This window comes from Eschrichtius robustus, chromosome 13 (assembly GCF_028021215.1).
Source record: "Eschrichtius robustus isolate mEscRob2 chromosome 13, mEscRob2.pri, whole genome shotgun sequence".
Lineage (NCBI taxonomy): Eukaryota > Metazoa > Chordata > Mammalia > Artiodactyla > Eschrichtiidae > Eschrichtius > Eschrichtius robustus.
In genome coordinates, this window is record NC_090836.1 from 74,436,955 (window position 1) to 74,458,667 (window position 21,713).

Here is a 21,713-nt window from a genome sequence, read left to right on the forward strand (position 1 = left end):
GGCAGGATCTCACTGGTCTCTGGCTTCTACATATACTCCTTAAGGCAGCTGCTTAACGTTGGAAGTGAGAATGACACCAAAGCCTTTTACTGACTTACCAGAGTTATGATGAACCACCTCTGGTGATAGGGACAATGAACATATGAATGTTTACTAGTGAATTCCTATCACCTCTTTCATAGCCACAAAGTTGATTTGACAGGCAGGAATTGCACATACTTGCAGAAAAGGCTCAAGGGATGGGAGAAAATCAAGTGCCAGAAAGCAGAGGCCAGTAAGACACTAAAACTGTTTGCTGAATTCATCTGTTGAGGCTCTTTGAAGAGCAAGATGCCCAGAACATAACTCCAAAATTGCAGTTGTAGCTGGAGAAAAGCAGCACCGAGGACAAGCTGGGCACCATCAGTCCAGGCTCATGGCTGACAGCAGCTTCGTGATGCCCACCCAGATCCAACACCCTTAGCCCAGCCCCAACTCTCCTCTGTCCCATGCCGACACCCCAATTAGTTAAATATTTTAAGGAAGAAAAAGTGAGGATCATGTTAAAACAAACAACCAAACAGTTCTTCACGAAAGAACTAAGTGAATCAGGATACTGTCATATTCTTTAAAAACAATAATGGCAGAATTAGAGCTCATTAAACTGTGCAAATTTTAAACTGTTTGTTCCTACCTTGTAACAACAATTGATTTCCATCTCTTGCTGTCAGCACCTTCAAGCTGTGGACCTCTACTTTCTGCCAACTGTAATCTCTTACCAGTTTCTTCTAGTTGAACTGTCATCTTCTCATTTAATATCTCCAAATTATTCTTAGCTATCCGTAATTTTTCTGCAGCTTCAGTTTCCTATCATTAAAAGCTAATTAGTATATTATGCCAAAATGTAATACTGTTCTCATGGATATAGTATATTCAAAATTATCAATCACTACAAACGAGAAAGAAAATAACCTGGACTTCTAAATGCCGATTAACATTCCAATAAAAATCCAATGTTTCTTTTACTCTAAAACAGCAATATGGTCATAATAATTAGAACAGATCATGTAAATGAGGTTAGAAAAATACATTTACAATATTTTACTCTAGTGGTTACTTTAAATTTGTCATATTTGTTTGTCTGTAATAGAGAAAATGGGATAGTTTATGTCTTTAGATTTTTAAAAGTTGTTTTGACTTTTTAATACCTGAGAGACATAACTATAAGTATAAACTATGTGTAAGTACCACAGATTATTTCCACTATTAAACATCCACATTCACAGCACAGTATCACTCTGGCCTCACAATACATTCATATACCACTGTAACTAGTTTAAAAATATTAATTGCAATTTATTCACTGGATCATCCATATAGATAACAACACCTATTTGTCTGGGGCAAGGAATATATTTTGCCACTTAAATAGAAAGGAATCTTACTGTTTAACAAAATAGTTTCATATACTCTTTATGGTACATCAAGCATTATTCTAAGACATGTGCATAAATATTAACTCATTTAAACCCTGTAGCAGCTCTGTGAAATAGATATACTCAATATTCCCAGTTTTATAGATGAGGAAATTGAGAGAAGGAGAGGGAATAGTAGATTCCCCTAGTTCCCACAGTTAAGAAGTAATAAAGCGGGCTTCCCTGGTGGTGCAGTGGTTAAGAATCCGCCTGCCAATGCAGGGGACACGGGTTCAAGCCCTGGTCCGAGAAGATCCCACATGCCGCAGAGCAACTAAGCCCGTGAGCCACAACTACTGAGCCTGCGCTCTACAGCCCATGAGCCACAACTACTGAGCCCACGCGCCACATCTACTGAAGCGCACGCGCTCTAGAGCCTGTGCTCTGCCACAAGAGAAGCCACCGCAATGAGAAGCCCGCGCACCACAACGAAGAGTAGCCCCCGCTCGCTGCAACTAGAGAAAGCCCGCACACAGCAACAAAGACCGAACACAGCCAAAAATAATAAATAAGTAAAAATAAATAAATTTATTTTAAAAAAAAAGTAATAAAGCTAGGATTTGAATCCTGGCTAAGTGGCTTCTACATTATACTGCCTCTGAATTTATTAATTTTTTATTTTCAATGTTCCTCATAGTGAAAGGATGGTGGGCATAAAAACACAATTCCTGGATGAATTGGGAGATTGGGATTGACATATATACACTAATATGTATAAAATAGATAACTAATGAGAACCTGCTGTATAGCACAGGGAACTCTACTCAATGCTCTGTGGTGACCTAAATGGGAAGGAAATCCAAAAAAGAGGGGATATATGTACACATATAGCTGCTTCACTTCGCTGTACAGCAGAAATTAACATGACATTGTAAAGCAACTATACCCCAATTAAAAAATAAATAAATAAAAATAAAACAAAACAAAACAAAAAACAACACAATTCCTAAATCTCTTAATACCTACTCTGAGTAGATACTCTCATCAACTTTTTCATTCCGTTTTCCCAAAATGTAGCAGTTAATTAACATAAAAATAAGTATAGTCAATAATGAAAGCCATACTTTTTTAAGTTCTTTACGAAGCCTTTCATTTTCAGCAACAATTTTCTCTGTGCCTTTGGTCTTGGATTCATAGTGCATGCTCAGCTGACGTCCAAGATGAACTTTGAGTTTTTCTAATTCAGCCTAGTAATTAAAAAACTCTACATTATCAAAACAAGGAAATAAACGATGATCTTGTAAACTCATAAAACTTAGTTTAACGTGGTTTTAGAGACCATATTTGATATAATTAGAATTAAATTCTTCCCTTTAATACTGGTCATCTAGAGCAGAGGTTCCCAATCTTGGCTTAGAATGAGCTGATGACTTTAAAAAAAAATCACAATCCCGATGGTAGGACCAATCCCAAAATAATCTGATCAATCTCAAGATTGGGGGCTTAGGCAGCTGTATTTTTGAAAAGAGATACAGTTAATTATTTTATGCTGCCAGAGTGAGAAGCAATGGCCTGGAAATAATAAGATGACCAAGTGATGCTACTCTAACTACTCTTAGCCTTGTCTCCAACATTTTTTTTTCTGTATGTGTAAAATATCTACTGCATCCATTAAAGCTACTTTATACACTGTATTTTAAATTGTCCTTAAAAATTAATAAAAATTGTATCAGTAAAACATTCTGTACAAATGACCACATTAAAAATATTACCTTCAATTTTTCGTTTTCCATTTCAATATTAGCCATTTTTTCACTGGTTAATATTCCTGATGCTTTTTTCAGCTGTTCATTTTCCCTTTGGACTTTTTCAACTACTTTTTTCATTAAACCAATGGTTTTTTCTAGTTCTGGGATTGTCTTTCCACTTCTACCAGACTAGGAAAAAATGTTAACTTTTTATTTAATCAAATATTTTAGAGAGTATAATATAAAGTACCAAGAATATAAGAGGTTTATTATTAAACTCATTGTTGATTCCTAACATTTGAAGCCAAGGCTTGTATGACTTCAACTCATTATAATAACCCTGTGAAAGAGGAATTATCCTTACTTTACATACAAGAAAATCAAGACTCAAAGAATTTGATATTCCTAAAGTCATGCAGCTAATAAGTAACAGCTTAAACCCTGGTATACTGGAAAGAACATTAGTATAGTAGCATTATAACTAGGAAGCTGCTATGGATATCATAAAAAATAATTATAAAATGTTAGAATCAGACCAAGGAGCAGTTAGTAGTTACCTCAATGAACAGATGGAAGATTCCTGGAAGTTAAATGTTTTCAAGGTGTAGAGGGATATGCAATGAAAAAAGAGATGGTATAGAGTCCAAGTGGAATAAAAAGCATGTAAGATGAGACAGATGATAAAATACATTAACTTGAAACAGAGAGAAAGCTTAACGATGTTTTACATTATAGATGCAGCAGAATAAAATTGAAACTAGAGGCACTAGTAAAGGCATATCAGTACAGTTATGACATATCCAAACTTTTTTTTTCATTTCCAGCTTATCACTTCTGAAGCCAAAACAAACATATGGCATACTCTCACATACTCACCCCTCTAACGTGGCCAAGTTTCCTCTCTACTTCTGCTTTTTCTTTCTTAAGAAATTCACACATTTCCTTCAAATCTCTTACCTGATTCTAGAAGATTAAAGAAAACATGTAACAATTTAACATAGCTATAGCCATTGAAAAGGAAAGGCAAACAATTCATCTGAACTATCAGTCTCTTCAACTGTATAGCTGAATTAAACAAGTGGGTCTTTACACCAATGAGGAGGATTTTGAACCATGACGTATGCTGAATTAATACAACAGCATTTTGTATATGAATTTCAAGAAATATTTCCTGCATTATTGCCTTAGTATACAATATAAATTTGAGTTTAGAACTCCTGATTTCAACTCTCCCATAGATTACATATGTAGAACCTTACCCATATAGTACAGAGAAAGAGAAACTGATCTTCTGACACTGGTTCTAAGTGTAAAAATCAGAATGAGAAGCAGGATATAGCTTAATTATACCATTACCAGTGGAATTAACAGATTGCTGATATTCTAAGTTAAAAAACACAAATGAAACAATCAGTCAAGAGAAAAGGACTCCCTTAAATAGGATAAGATTTGGAAAACCAAAAATAAACTTATTATAAACATCAAAATAAAGTAAAATTTCTAAAAGAGACAATTATCCTAAAATATTTTTTTTAATTTAAAGACTTTGTATTTTTAGAGCTATCCTAATATTTTAAAGTGTGACAAGGGTTAATTAAATACATCAACCATCATCTTGCCACACACATGACATTTGAACTTGCTATTTCTGTTGCCTGGAACTCTTTTTCTAGTATCTGTATGACCTACTTCCTTACCTGTCCCCTAGCTCTCTGCTAAAATATCACTTTATTAAGGAAGCCTCCCCTTACTACCCTATTTTAAAGAGCAATCCCATATACAGTTGACCCTTGAACAATGTGGAGGTATAACTTATAGTTGGTCCTCTATATCTGCAGTTCCTTTGCATCTGTGGGTTCAACCAACCACGGATCAGGTAGTACAGCAGTATTTACTACTGAAAAGTATCCCCATATAAGTGAACCCTCGCAGTTCAAGGGTCAACTATACCCCTATGCAACACACACACACACATACACACACACACACACCCTTCACACTAACTGTGCATTTTCTTCTTAGCACTTTAACATCAGCTGACATACTACATATTGACTTGCTTACCTATTATGAGCCTTCCCTTACTGGAATGTAAGCTCTACAAGTGCAAGAATTTTTTTGATTGCTGTTTACCAGCACCTAGAAGAGTACCTGACACAAAAAAAGGCCCTCAACAAATAACTGTTAAATGAGCAAATGTAGAAAGTATAACACTACCATGATATTTTATGAATATGAGTTTCTGACGTCTTCATAAGCTAACATGGTAAACATAACAATTAAGTTGGGAGAAAAAGGCATTAGATTTCCTAACTATAATAAAGAATATTAAATTTACCTTTAATCTTGGCAAATCTTTATTTGCTTGTTCAAGCTGAAATTTTAATTCAATATTTTCAGATGACAACTTCAAGTTTTCCCTCTGGAGCTCCTGTTCTTTTTGATAATGATCATCTGACTCTATTCCTGAAGTCTTCAGGAAAATGAAGTTAGGAATATTTTTAAGGTGTAACATATAAAAGCTACATACGACACACTGGATAAGAGAACACTACGCTGAAAGGGAACATTTTTCCTCAAAGGAATGAGAAAATTGGAGAGCTCTAGAGAAAACAACCATAAACGAACAAACAAACTCACATGAGAAAAGGTAATCAGTCTGTTATAATTAATATAGAAAGCAAAGTCAGTATGAGTTAATAATGTCCACGCATATAATGCCTCCATGTATACTCTCATAATGACTAAACGAATTTGTGGTGGTCCTTCCAGGGCAAAAATAAAGTACTGTTACCTGTTACAGATTGTCTCATGCCCCAACCCCCACCCAGCCCCAAGTTCATATGTGAAGTCCTAACTCTCAGTACCTCAGAATGACCTTATTGGAGGATAGGGCCTTTTCAGAGATAACTAAGTTAAAACAGGGTCATTAGGGTGGGCCTTAATCCAACAAGGTCTGATGTTCTTATACCAAAGGGAAATGTGGACATACAGACATACATAGAAGGGAGACACTGTAGAGACGGGGAGAAGCTAGCCATCTGTGAGCCAAGGAGAGAGGCCTGGAACAGATCCTTCCCTCACGGCCTAAAGAAGCCATCAACTCTGCCGATACCTTGATTTTGGACTTCTGGCTTTCAGAACTGAGAGAATACATTTCTGTTGTTTAAGCCATCAACTCCGTGGTGTTTTGTTGTGGTGGCCCTAGCAAACAAATCTACAAGCCTACAAAAATGCCTCAATTCCTCCTCCTTTAGAAAGCTATTCATCATTCCTTGAGCTAAAGTAATCACTCCCTCCTCTGAAATCCAGTAACACTTTATTTGCATTTCTTTTGGCATGAATCCACCTTGGGTTATTATTTATGTTCATTTTCAGTTCTCATTCTAAGCTATAGATTATTTGAAAGAGAAATCTGTGCTTGGTTACTTTTTCCTATAAAGTGGGTAGAATACCCCTTACCCTCATAAACTTGTTAAGAACATTATATGAGATAATTTTGTGAAAGCACTCAGAACAGCTTTAGTTTTTTCTCCCCCATTCCATTCTCTATTGGCTTGATCGACTATCAACTCAATAACTCCACAGACATTATTATGATTATCATATTATTATATTATATATTTATATACTACACATTACATTATTATTATTAAAGTATAATATTCTATAAATACATTTATTATACATGGCTCTGTAACATCTTTTTAATTAGCAGTAGGTTAAATACATTCTGACATATTCACCATTAGGTTAAAAAAAAAAAGTAAAAAAAAGAAAAAGTTTTCTTAGGTAAAGTGCAGTAAAAGTAAAGAAATTAGAAAATAGGATACAGAAATGTAAAGAAATTCTGGGCTGACCTTTGATTCTGACCTGAGGGCATACAACACAACACTGGCAGAAACACTGCATGTATCTACCTGATTTCTAACTGTTTGAGGGAATGTGTGTGCGTATGAACATATATAGTGGCAAGAAAAAGAAGACAGACATATTTCATGGTGTCAGTAAACTATAGCAATATGTTCCTACTTATTCTCTGTCAGATAACCCAAGTATACCTTCTGATTCTACTACTATTAAGGTTAACACTAGGCAAATCATGCCACCTGCAAGGTCCTTTGTTTTTGCATCTTACAAATGAAGGCACTAGACAGGATGATTTTTAAGATCTCTTCAGACATGGAAATCTATAGTTCCCTATCCCTGAGCTCTTCTGTCTCCCTTACTTCATCTCTTCAGTCTATGATAGCTATTTAATAAATGATAATAAGTACCCCTAACTGACAGATACAAAATATACAAAATTTCATTCACAGAAGAGAATAATTCTATCTGATGATATTACATGAACTGCTGAATTTTTTCAACAGTTCTCCTCACTAAAATATGGATGTAATTCTTTGTGTAAGTGAATGTGGATCATTTTTTCCTCCTATTCTCAGAAAACAAAACAAAAGTATTAGTTGAGATTGTCCAAATTTTTGGAAAATAAATTCTAATGAAACTTCTATAAAAGTAAAATAAATAAAATCCTTGTATAATCAATTTTGGGGGAACTTCCAAATTGTTCTATAGAAGAAGAATCCTGTTAAAAGGTATACACTGCCAAAAGTCAAATTCTTAGTGGATGAGAGTTAGCGATAACACACAGTGGAAGTCTCTAATTCTCAATTACTTATTATCAAGTGAAAAAAGAAGCATTATGTACCTGGATAAGGAAACGAAATAAGAATTAAGACATTTTCATCCATTTTCTCTTAATTTAAATGTCTGATTTAATGAGAATGAGGACTTAGGTGACTGGAATATCTGAAGTGGAAAGGAATGAATGAATGAATGAATGCTATTTGATTTCAACTGGGAACAAACTTCTTATTCTGTTGAATAAATTGACCAAAAGTAGTGTGTGTATGTAGAAAGTGCATAAACTGTAGAATCAGACCTGCATTTAAATCCTGGTTCTGCATCTTCTTGATCACTAGAGATGTTACTTATTCTCCAAGCTTCCCACATAAAGTAGAAATAATTCTCTGCAGAGTATTGTGAAAAGTATACCTAGGCAATACATGTAAGCTTCCTTTTCTCATTATAAAAAAGTATCTGTTACAATACAAGGCAAAAAGACCATCAAAGGAACTTGCTATATATGTTAGAATGTTACACAGCATCATAACAGATTTTTACTGATATTATTCATTGTAGTGAAATTTTACTTGCAGTGAGATCTTACAGCATGCTGAAGTAGAAATTTCTAAGGCAAAACGAACTCATCTAAAGTGCCTTATTTTCGTTATTCTGTTATCTAATCTAATACTTTTTAAGCGAATACCAACGGTAAAACAGTGAGTACTAAAATGAATCAGGAAATGTACAACCACTAAGTTTTTGTAGGAACTAGTCAAATATTAGGGTTTAAGGAGAAGTTTATTAACAATTAATATTCTTTACAAATCCTACACAATTTGTTTCCATTTGCACCATATACGTATACTACTTGCTATGAGAAAACTCAGCCAAGAGAGAAATAAAGGACTGCCATGTACTCAAACCTGGGACGCTTCATTTCTTGGCTGGACTGACACATCAGTTTCAGAGTTTGCCTGTGCCTCCTCCTCAGCACACTGCCTCACTGCAGCAGTGCTTGTGGTGTAACCACAGTCCTCCCCAGCAGATTCTTCTGGATCCGTGTGGTTGTTGTGACTCACATCTTCAGCTATGTGTCCCTTTTCTTTCTCATTCTTGCCTAGCTCATTCTCTTCCTTGTTTTTATATTCCTGTTTATTATTTTCACAACAGTCTTGATTAATTTTTCCAACTTTACGATCTGGTTCCTTTTCAAAATTGGAGTTAAAATCCGTCAAGGTACCATTAGTTGACCTAAATGGACTTGATTTACTATTTGGTCTTGACTCAGATTTATTTAACTCAGTAGGATCTACAATATCTTGTGCTTTGTGTTTTTCTTCATTACTGTAACACTGTAGAATATTCCTAGGTACCTGATGATATAAGTTGTCACTAACATCTATTCCTTTCCTATTTTTAATTTTGAGTACTGTTATGGGGTTTTTTTGGTTCCTGTGTAAATTGTTCTTTTTGTGAAAAATATTATGCCTGTATTTATTAACACTGGTAGCAAGAGGAGAAAGCGTAGCTGCGTCACATAACAGATTCTGCTTGAAGCAGACGAAAGAGAAGAAACAGGAAAAGAAAAGGAAAAAAAATAATAAAAATATACACATGAATGTTTTAAAATAAGATACAACAAATAATTCTACATTAATGAGACTTTATAAAGAAAAATGAGAAATGTATCACATATTTGAATGGAAATAATGTTATAACATACCTTCCTATTTTATCTAACTATATGTTCTTGTCACAGCAAAACTCATAACCACATTTAAAACTCTCCAGAAATCATTTGTAATGACATTTTATGCAAAGCATAAAAATCATAAGTTTACCATTATCATGTAAAAAGGATTATAGAAGTTAATATACATCACTACCTAGTAAAAATAAAAGTTGGATTTATTTTATTAATATTAATGAGAAGGATCTACTGTTTTTAGCTAGATAAAGGTAGAAGTTGATTTCACTTTTAAACTTTAGAATTAAAAAAATGAAAAGAAAAGATGTGCACTTACTGAAGGCCTAGAATATGCATCCTTTGAAAACTGTTTTTCTAAAGCATGAAGTTTTTCTTGGAGGTATTTATTTTGTAAACGTAAATCTTCTATAACAGAATCTCGAGGAAGAGCCTGATGGGCCCTATGAACAACAATCACAGACTCTTTACTGTTCAAACTTCCAACTTGTTACTGTTTTATCATATTAAAAAATAGAAAAAAATATTTTTAACACTGTATTTCTTTTAAATTCTACAAAACTTGAAAACTTTACAAAAATTAAATTAAAATATGACTATATTATAAACTGATCCTCTACAGAGGATTCACGGCTGGCCTCCTTTAAACTATGAGTTAAAAAGGGTATTTTGATTTAAAAAAAAATAATACATTAACATTTGTAAAGAACATGCATCTATTTTGGGGATTGTGTAAAATAGCTGAATAAAAATACTTACTATTTTTAAAACATTATATAATAATTTCATAACATCCATGCGCTTCTCAAGATGGCCAAGGATTTTATAAGGTTCTTAGTGGAGCCAGATAATAATCTATTTCTTCAATTTATACTACTCACCTGCATGGCCTACAAGGCCCTCCGCTATCTGGCACAAGCACACCTGTTCAGCACATTTGTAAGGGAAGGACTCTTCCCTTACTTCGGCAAATAAATCCACTCTTACCCACACATGAAAGATTCACTCCTGCCGCTATGTCTCTGCTAGGGTTCTGTTTTCTCGGAATGTCCTTTCTGCCTTTAAAATCTAGATCTGATTCATAAAATTCGGAAATTCACATTTGGACTGAGAATACAAGTTCAATCTCTTTTATAAAGTCTTCTCTAATTACTTCAGCCTCCACAGATTCATATTAGAAAAAAAGCTATTAAATATCTAAAAGTATTAGAAGGTTTCCAAACTAAAATATTTTGATCCTTGCGAAAACTGCAAAGGAGAATAAAAGGATTCGGTTTTATTCTGAACATATGTTTAGACTAAGAAAAACAGGGAGGCTAGGACCAGACAGTAGCTATAAATAGATGTCAAAACAAAGAAAAATGTTTCAATCATTTTGTTCTTCTCCATCATAGAAAATTCTGAAGAATTTAAGAAACAATAACTTAGAAGGAAATGAGATGGAAGGTAGGTTGAAAGCTCACAAGGACCTTGAAAACTAAGTATTTTACAGATTGGGACAAAACACGAGAATCTGAAATATCAGCAAACAGGTGGTAAATTTACCTTTTCCTTTCCTCTAGTATTTCCTGACCTGAATACAACACAGCTTGAAACCTGAAGATGAGCGTCAGCACAGAGGGAGAGAGCTCCAGGCAAGGCTTAAAGTTCTAGCTCCACTAAGGAGAAAGGATGCTTAACAATTCTCACAGACAGTGCAAAAATCCCTCTTATTTTTCTCTTCTATGCATTCTCTCACGTCCCAACCCTCAGGCAATCTCAAGGCAGTGGTGGCAGAGGCTGCAATGGGAACTCACAGGAGCCAAAATTTTTAGGGAGAGGAATCTTCTTCTCCAATTGGTAGAGCTGTAATTAATAAGGTGGGAAGGCAAAGTAGTGCCCCCCGCCTCCGCCACATCCCCTTTCTGCCCTCCTGCTGCTGGCTTAGCTGCAGACAAGAGCACAATAGCTGAAGTGCACAGCGCAACAGATTTGGTTCAAAGTACCAAAAAGGGGAGCCCGAGAGAAACCAAATGTATCAGGGAGATCACAGAAGGAAAGAAGCTCAAGAAAGGAACCTTATAAAGTTGTTTATGAACTTCTGGGCTCACCCCTGAGCATGAATGTATGGATCTGATCCTAATCAGAATATTAAAGACTCTGAGAACTGAACAGAAGACAGCCCACATACCAGACTGCCAATAGGGAGTTGCATAGCCAGAACAGGGCCAAAGAGCACTGTAAAAGCTTTGAAAATGATACCGGAACCATAGCCCACATAAAGCAGGTTAGCACATGGGGCCTGAACCTATCCGGACTTGCTAAAACAAAAATATATCGGCATTTTCCATACAATTTAACCAAGATCCAGAGTCACAGAATATAATATTCAAAAGTTCAAGAATATAATCCATATTTATGTGGCATAAAAAAGCAGGAATATCTCAACTCACACGGGAAAAGAATCAACAGAACCCAAGTTTAAGATAACACACATTTATTATATCAGTTTCTACATTTCCATGTATTAGCTTACCTCATATATGATATGTCATTTTCTAGGTCAAGATTTCTCTTTTTTAATTCTTCTAACTCTTTTTCTGACTCCAGTGCTCGCACTTCCATAACATGATCAACAGTCATGCCAGTTGTTCTTAGTTTCCTCTGCAAAGTAAGTTTCTCTTTATCAGCTCTGTGGGATTTAATACAGAATCATGAAAATATACCATTCACTGTTGGCTTGTTCAATTTATTAAATTGCAGCTTCCTTATTGTAAGGCCAATATACAAAAATTGGATCATTCTGTATTTGCTATGAGCTAACTTATTTCAAAATTATAGGAAACTACACTTATAAATTGTTAAAATATATTTAATACACATTTTAAAGAAAATAAAAAGTGAACTCTAGATAATAAATGATAATTAAAACTAAAAAATTTTTCATATTATCAAGTACACAAAAACTATATAACTTCCAGGTCAATTAAAGACTATACATAATTAATTAGGTTTACATTAAATTTCAACTCACTTGGCAAAAAGATCCTTCAAAGTATTCAATTGCTTTGTTAGAATACAGACTTCCCCCTCTTTCTCTTTTAACCTGTTTCGAATACCCTCTATTTTGGTTTGCCATTTTTTACCTTCTTCCCACCTAATTACTTCTTCTCTGGCACTCTGTAAATAATAATAAAGGAGGAAGAAAATTACCAATATTGTTTTTTAGATTGATCAATTACAATTTACTAGAACAATGGTAAACCAATACTTCCTAAAGAATATGTAAACAGGTTCATTTTGCTATGTCACTTCTAGAATCTTTAGGCCTGCCAAGCTGTAAGCAAAAATGCCCTTCAGTCTAAGATTCTGTATTCTATAAGCTGACAGATGAAATTCTGGGGAACAGTCTGGACTAATGCCAACACTCCTAAAGGAGTCTAATACAAATGGATGATGACTAAAGTAAACTTCCAACAAAGAATGTATATGTATAAATGATCAACCTGATTTTGTCAGCCCATAGCAATCTCCTAGTATCACAACTCCTTCAAATCTTCAATGCACATTATTTCTCTTATTCAACAGATATTTACTTAGTGTGAATCATGCACCAGGTACTACTCTAAGTACTAGGAAGAGAAACAATGAATAAACCCGACAAAAAAGACTTATCTTCATGGGTATTACAGTCTAGTTTATGTTGGTTGGTTGGTTGGCTGGATTAGGGGAAGGGAGCAAAATATAGACAAAAAACAAGAAAAAAATTTTTTGCAGTATGTTAGCTGGTGATAAGTGCTTTAAAAAAAAAAAAAAAAGGGAAGGAACTAGGACACTTCAGGGCTAGGTGTTGTGGTTTGTTATAATTGATAAGGTGTCCAAGGAAAGTCTATGTAATGCAGAACAGTCCCATGTACTGAAGAAATATCAAGTGTCCTACTGAACATTCATATAGTTAAAAATTCTGTTCACAATTGTCTGAGCTAAGAATTTATGTCCTTTCCACCAAGCAATTTTTTAATGGTTTTACTATGTACTGAATTTTCTAGGAATACAGCAGCCTTATAAAAGTGAAGACTACAGACGTCATTTTGCTGAGAACTATAGAAACAACTGTTTACTATTTTGGAAATCAAATTAACAAATGGCAATGCCTTTGTGACATGTGAGGAGCCAACAGACCACATTTGTATTAGTCTGCATTTGTAGCTCTGAATTCACATCAATGTTTCCTAAAGGGGAAGCACACGACTACTTCATTATGTTTTCTATGAAGCATTTACATGGTGAATTATGAAAAATATATTAATATGTTTATTATTTTTATAAATTATTTTCCTTTTATGTTTCTCCTTCATATTTCATTTAGGGCATTTACGGTTAAATTTTGAAATTATGCACGTAGGTAGTTTATATTAACTAAAAATTTCATTTGGAATAGTAAAGGGGACATTATGAAACACTGTATTTACTATAAAAGAGAATGTTGGGGCTGAAAGGATTAAAAGCCATAGTTTAAAGTCAAATACCCAACTAAGATAAGTAGCCCTATCAAAACGATCTTCTCCCATACTGGCCAATTTTTTACCTTATTTATCTAGTTCAGCTAACATGTATCCTTTAAAAAAATGTAAAAAACTTCAGCAAGCGTTTGATAGTTATTAACTTTTTTTTTCTAAAATACATACAAGGAATTTTGTGTATTTCCAGAAATGTAAGTATTAGTTGAGGGCAAAAGGTATATGTAAACAATTCTGCAGCATGGTGTACTCTGTAGAGATTGGGCAGTTCTATCCCATCTGATATTATTCTCTGAAGTAGGAGTGAAGTAGGGAAACAAGACTGAAGTAATTTAAAAATAAACAGAAAAACAACAAAGGCAAATGTCACCAAGGGTCTGATCTCAACTGGGGGAGAAAAGAGGAGAAGAGAGGATGAGAAGTTCTCTTTTTGTATTTTCTGTACCAATAGCTTCTTATCATAAATTTCAGGATAATGTTATTGCCTTTTAAAATTTTCATTCATCCAACGAATACTGAACATCTACTATGTGACAGGGACTCTTCCCGTGGCTGAGGATACAAAAATAAACAAAACCGGCAAAGTTCCTGCCATCAAAGTTAACAGTCCAAAAGATCAACACATGGATAAGTAACTTTCTAGTATGTCAGAAAGTAATAAATGCTACAGAGACAAGTAGAGAAGCATAAGAAACACAGGAACGCAAGGACTGGGGGTGGGTTTTGTTATCTTATATAGATAGACCTCAAACATTGTTTCTTTTTTAAATTAATTAATTAATTTTTAAATTAATTTATTTATTTTTGGCTGCGTTGTGTCTTCATTGCTGCACGTGGGCTTTCTCTAGTTGTGGTGAGCGGGGGCTACTCTTCGTTGCACTGTGTGGGCTTCTCATTGTGGTGGCTTCTCTTGTTGCGGAGCACAGGCTCTAGGTGCGCAGGTTTCAGTAGTTGTGGCATGTGGGCTCTAGAGCACAGGCTCAGTAGTTGTGGCGCACAGGCTTAGTTGCTCCATGGCATATGGGATCTTCCTGGACCAGGGCTTGAACCCGTGTCTCCTGCATTGGCAGGCGGATTCTTTAACCACTGCGCCACCAGGGAAGCCCCTCAAACATTGTTTACAGAGAAAAAGGTGTTGAAATGTCAATATGAAACCACTTTTTGAGTAAAAAAAAAATTATAAATTAGAAATGACCAGTGCTGTGGAATCTGAAAGAATATTCTCAGCAGATTCCTGAATATAGATTGTAATATTATTGTAGCTCTCTGTTCTCATTCTTTTTCTAATATCATACCCTGGTATAGACTTGATGGCTTACAAAGACTTTCATATATTATTTCATTTCATGTCAAAATAATCTTGAGAAGCTGGAATTACAAATAGTATTATTTCTATTTTAAGGAGAAATAAACTGAAGCACAGAAGTTAGAGGTTCAGGCAAAGCCACAAGGCTACTGCGGTATTCTGATAGGAATCAGGTTAGGAACTAGTACCCAAGGATTAGACTTATGATCAAGTAGGGAGGCAGCAAAGAAAGCAATCCTGAATAGTAAGGACATTTTGACCTTGCAGTTTTCACCAGCAAAGCTTCTGACAAGTATGTTGTGGTTCCATGTATATAAATGCAAACATTTAGATCAAAATTATATTGATGATGATAAATTTTCATAAGGAAAATGTTTCTCTAGAATATACCCTACTAAAACATTTTAATCCCATTACCTATTTTCTATTCAGTGCCATTAAAGATACTTAATTTTCTTTCATGTTATTGAAATTATCTTATAGATATGAATATTTTCTGGGTAAACGTTACAATAAAAATTCTTCCTAACTATGGCTCCTCCACTGAGATTTTCTTCAGGGACAAACATTACTACTAACACCAATATTTCCAAGGTCACTTTTGATATTTTCAATGCTACTTATATCTTAAGTCTCCAGTTTATTATTTACAACATATTTAATTATGTGGATTTTAGCCAATTTTAGTTTTTCCTTGGGTTATGTCTATCAATAATTTTTATTACAAAATAGTTTACTAGTTAACTTGTAAGAAAATTTTAAGCTATTTTTCTCACATTACAGAATCAATTTATGAGTGGGTTGGTTATTGATTATTACTGCAAATATTGAATATACTCCAAGTCACTTTTTTTACCCTGAAATAATAGTCCAGTCCATTGAAGGATTAAAAAGGATACATTTGGGTCAAGATAGCAGAATAAAAATGCCCAGCTTTCTTTCCCAAAGGTCTATATAAACCAATCTATATAAACAAATGAGAAAAGTGATAAATACAGCTGGATATGTATGGTATGAAGGGATTTGGGATGTACTGTAATATCAGGAAGATGATATAGTAATTTCTGAATAAGAGTTACATTATTGGTGTCTCTTCAAGTAGACCTGTAAATTCCTAAAGGACAGAAACTTGTCTTAAACTTCTCTATGTTATCCAGTACCATTTATGGTATATGTATCAGGTCCTCAGATCAATGAATTATCTGTTCTTAAATTACATATTTAACTAAGTCTATCAGTACCTTAAACATATCAGTACATTTCTTCACGTACCTTTTCTTTCGTAGGTTTTATTTCTACCTCATCCACCTTTTTTTCCAGTTGGCTTTCTAGCTTTTTAATTTTCTTTTGGAGTTCTTCAATTAAACTTTGTTTGTTATCTATCAGAGCTTTGCCCTGAAAAATAAGATGTATTTTTACATTTTACAAATAAAAAAGTATCAAACAAAATACACAATAAATACTCCAGTTGTAGAAACTTTCTGAGACTACAGCTAACCATGCTTTCTAAATGACACTATTGATATTTAAGAATAACATGATCAGCTCTGTGCTTTGTGACCACCTAGAGGGGTGGGATAGGGAGGGTGGGAGGGAGGGAGATGCAAGAGGGAAGAGATATGGGAACATATGTATATGTATAACTGATTCACTTTGTTATAAAGCAGAAACTAACACACCATTGTAAAGCAATTATACTCCAATAAAGATGTTAAAAAAAAAAAAAAGAATAACATGGTAGCTACTTCTGTATTTTAATAAGATATGTTACCCTAAAACTACGAATACAGTAAAGGTCACTGAGAATTAGCAACTACATTAATCAAAGTGATTTGAAAGCTAGTTTCAGCAAATATTATAGACAGAATTAAAAAGTGGGAATAAACTACTACCTGTATATTATAAATCAAAACATTATCACAATTAAATATAAAACTACCTGTAATCCACTGGTTAATCTTTTAATTTGCCTTTTCAGTTCATCATTCTCTTGATCAATTCCATCTTTCTCTCTAAGCATTTTATTATAGGCTTTTTGGTTTTTTTGTAGTTCACTGGTTAAGTCATTCAAATTATCAGTTAGTGAGTTCTCTCTGTTTTTACTTGTTTTAAGAGCTTCTTTAAGTTTTAAAATTTTTTCACATAAATCTTCAACTTGTGACTAATACAAGATAAAGAAAGGTTTAATTCATGAATCTTCAGCAAGTATCAATGATAAAAGCAACAATAATAGAGAAAGTACACCATTAATACTTACTAAGAAGAAAGTTTCAGTCTAAATTTTTAAGCACATACATGCAAAAAAAACACCACAAACTACATAAATTTTTTTAGCTTCGTTTCAAATGAACCAAGTCTACTTTGAGGGGAAAAAAAAACAAAACATGAAGAAGCAGTCTAAAGCAATTCATCTTTAACAAACACCTAGAACCAAAATTTTATCAAATAAGCAAATGTTTCATTATGGCTGAGTTAATTTATTAGAAAAACAAGTACATATCAACGTACACAGCAATTTCTTTTTTGAACACTGAAGCATAAGAGTAGTATAAAATAAAATCTCTTACTCTAAGTAGTTTCTAATCTACTTTGTAAAGACAAGACATAAAAGGGTAGCTCACAATACTAGACAGTATATATAAGCCACTAGAAAGGAGTTCTTAGCTGTCCCATATAGTAACATTGATGGGAATACTGGTACTTATTATATGTTTTGTTGAATAAATTATTACAGGCCAAAAGGGATTACCAATAGCACTAATAGGAAACTAGTAGTATTATAGTGCAGTTACGAGAAAAACAAACTCTCCTGGAGAGTCAAAAAAGGCTTCAAGAAAAATGACTGGAAGAATGTAAAGAATTCCTAGAAGAAATTTCAGGCAAAGAGAAAGGTGTTGAAGAAGACATCATCAAAGGGCTATACCTATTTATAAATTTATTACTGAATGGATTTTTACTGTCAACTATGCTAATAATCTTGATAGGCACAAGAGATTTTAAAAATCTGACTAAAATCCAGTCCTTACATGGTTTAATGGCAATGAAGGGTATATGGTTTAATGGCGATGAAGGGTATATACAAATAAACAAAGAGCAAATAAAAATTACAAACAAAATAAAACATATACAAAATAGATTTTTCATTTTACTCAAAATATACTATATGAAACTTTATGTAAAGAAATTTGAAAATCATCATTAAATGTATATGTTTTAGAGAAAAAATTTTATACAGTACCAAACTTAACAATTGGGTAAGAAAATAATAAAATACATTGTCAAAAAATAATAAATAACTTCAAAAAAAGGCTTTAAAGTTAGGCAGCTCTGTAGATTAAATGTCAAGGACCACATGATTTCCATAAACTATTTCAGGGGCTAAAAAGGGAAAGCTAACTAACTCATTATGAACTTAGCAAAAACTAAACGGAAAATTCTGAAAAGGCAAAAGAAATAAAACAAAACAAAGGAATCTGTACACCTATCTCACTTATCAATATAGAATTTAAAATCCTAAGAAAAATGTTTCTTAAATTTAATTCTGTTAGGAGAAATAGCTTATAATGGCCTATCCTTTGCTAATCCCCAAGATGATATTCAGTGAGTACAATAAAGATGCTTAGTGTTCAAAACTGTGTGTAGGACTTCCCTGGTGGCGCAGTGGTTAAGAATCTGCCTGCCAATGCAGGGGACACAGGTTCGATCCCTGGTCTGGGAAGATCGCACATGCCACAGAGCAACTAAGCCCATGCGCCACAACTACTGAAGCCCTCGAGCCTAGAGCCCATGCTCCATAACAAGAGAAGCCACCACAATGAGAAGTCTGCACACTGCAACGAAGAGTGGCCCCAGCTCACTGCAACTAGAGAAAGCCTGCGCGCAGCAACGAAACCCAAGCAGCCAAAAATAAATAAATAAATTTATTAAAAAAAAACCCAACTGTGTGGATATGTGTATATCCACCAATAATTCATTAGAATAAATTCCCTATTCATTATTAAAATTACTATATATCCAAGCGGATTCTCTTCCAATGGGAATTAGCAGGAATTCTGTTATATTAACGCACATGTTGATACTCACCTTTAGCTCTTTAGTATGTTGATCAACAATCTGTTGAACATTGAGATTTGCCTCTTTCTGAGAAGTCATGGAAATAATACGTTCTTCAGCTGCTGCTGTCATTTCTGCCCGAAGTTCCAAAAGTGCCCGACTAAGGGCCTAAAAATTACAACATACATAATTTTTTTGAAAAATTGATAAGCAATTTTGTATATAAGCAATACAAAATATACATAAGCTTTATTACTTTAAACTGTTTTCCTAAAATACCATGAAATACCATGTGTTTAATCAAACAGAATTCACAAACTAACAACCCAACTTTTTCAAATGAATTTCCTTTAGTAAGTGAACTCAATTCTCTCCAAATTGTGAGAATTCAAAATCTTGATAATAATAATTGTGAGAACCCAGCATCAAATCAAGCAATCTGTACTACAAAACCCAGGCATGTTTTGTTTTCAAACTTCCAAGTTGAAATATTTATTTAAATTACTCACTTAGTACATACTTCCATGTGAAATAAATTGAATTTAAGTAGACAAGGAAAGTTACAAGATTAGAAGACTTAAAATTTGCCAATAAATTTCATGAGCTAGCATAGAAAAACAGCAGCACCTTCTAAAACAGTTAAGTATATAAAATCTGAGATAAATAAGAAAACTAATAAATCTGTTAATCCACTGACCAACTCCTTTTCATAACAGTATCTCTGCGATCTCCTTCTTTAATCTTTCCTCCTCTTATCCTAACTCCCTCTTAATCCCCAAAGTTACTTAAAATTTTCCAATTATTCAAATTGTTCAAAATTGCCTCAGTAACATACAATCCTAATAGGAAAGGAGAGAAAATAAATAATGTAATGAAGATTTCCCTTTATTTCCTACAGCTAACCCACAAATCAGGTTGAAAACATAAAAAGATAAATTAGACTATATCTGAAGTTAAAAACAACACCAATCTATAAGGCTATTTAAAAGAATTATAAAGACCCAACCCTGCTCAAGATAAGGCTTATACTTTTTATTACGAGAGAGATACATGTTATCATCTTCTACAAATCTTCTGTAAAAGCAATCTACCCCATGTTTTTCTTAAATATTGATAATTTTCTATTGTTACTAACTTTTTGTTGTTTCTCTTTCAAGGCTAATTGGCTCTTCAGCCTTTCTACTAGATTCCTCATTGTAGTTGTTGGAGCTCTTGAATTTGCTTCTTTTTGAGCCTGAAGTTCAGATTTTAAACTCTGCGACTCCTTTTGTGACTGGGCCAGAAGACACCTCAAATCCTCTACTTGTGCTTTTATTTGTTTCACTTCATCTGCATGATTTTCTTGGAGCCTAATATAAAGCAAACATATGTACTTAATAGAGTAGTTGCTGCAATTAACAATTTGATTGACACAAATTTTACAAAGAACAAATGTTTGGTCCTCAGCATCCTTAAAATCTAAGATTTGATCCAAATCCAAAAGATGAACAATTCTTTATTCTACTTAACTACTCTTAAACTTAACATAGAGTTTTTTCTTCCAGTTTCTACTATTTTTTGCAGCAATTGCATCAAGTAATTTGTGGCTCTAGATGAAATAATATAGAGAATGAACAAAATAACACTTTATATATTATGGTTCCTGCAAGATGTGACTGCTTCCTTTGTATCAGGGATTTCTCAACCATGGCACTATTGACATTTTTGACTGGATTATCCTTCACTGGGGCAGGGGTTACTGTCCTATGCATTTTAAAACATATTTAGCAGCATTCCTTGCTTCTACCAACCAGATGCCAGTAGTACCTCCTAGTTGTTCACCAAAAATGTCTACAGACAATAACAAATGTCCCTGGAAGGGGGAGAGGAGAGCAAAAGTACTTCCGCTTGAGAACCACTGCCCTATAATGACATGTTACAAAGACAAAATATAAACCTTCACAGAAATCACATGTATTATGGTTCTAAAGTCACTAGTATTGTATCTATAACTCTATCTATAGTTGTATACTATATAGAAGTAGATACTATCAAAAGACTTAGTTAATTCAATTAATTCTACTGCTCATTCAGTATTAATTAGCCTTATAAACTGAATTATACCCAGTTCACTGTATTTATATAGACACTGCATTAATAAGGTCACCAATATGGAGATTCAAATGATTAAACTTTGATCAATGAGAGGAAGGTCTGTTAAACCACGAACAGGTATTAAACACTCTGAGACTTGTTATAGCAAAAACTTAAGTCACTTTAAATAATCATCAAATTGTAAAAATACAAGGTTTCACTAAAAAAATGACAAAGAACTATAATTTCTTTAGATGCATTAAAATATGCATGCCAATGTGCACACAGAGAACAGAAGTATAATTT

The 21,713-nt window shown here is 33.8% G+C and overlaps 1 protein-coding gene across 6 annotated transcripts in view; it reads right to left on the minus strand.

Moving 5' to 3' along the window:
* Nucleotides 1-21,713, minus strand: part of CEP290 (centrosomal protein 290) — a 94,632-nt gene that overhangs the window by 8,638 nt on the left and 64,281 nt on the right. For all 6 annotated transcript variants that reach the window (XM_068561771.1, XM_068561770.1, XM_068561774.1 and 3 more), the window contains exons 37-48: nucleotides 20,470-20,683; nucleotides 19,365-19,502; nucleotides 17,221-17,442; nucleotides 16,554-16,676; nucleotides 12,490-12,635; nucleotides 11,992-12,147; nucleotides 9,796-9,919; nucleotides 5,481-5,615; nucleotides 4,019-4,105; nucleotides 3,167-3,331; nucleotides 2,519-2,641; nucleotides 674-846 (exon numbers count right to left, since the gene is read on the minus strand). In XM_068561771.1, the coding sequence (XP_068417872.1) occupies nucleotides 674-846; nucleotides 2,519-2,641; nucleotides 3,167-3,331; nucleotides 4,019-4,105; nucleotides 5,481-5,615; nucleotides 9,796-9,919; nucleotides 11,992-12,147; nucleotides 12,490-12,635; nucleotides 16,554-16,676; nucleotides 17,221-17,442; nucleotides 19,365-19,502; nucleotides 20,470-20,683 (1,806 nt within the window). The remainder of the gene's footprint in view (nucleotides 1-673; nucleotides 847-2,518; nucleotides 2,642-3,166; nucleotides 3,332-4,018; nucleotides 4,106-5,480; nucleotides 5,616-9,795; nucleotides 9,920-11,991; nucleotides 12,148-12,489; nucleotides 12,636-16,553; nucleotides 16,677-17,220; nucleotides 17,443-19,364; nucleotides 19,503-20,469; nucleotides 20,684-21,713) is intronic.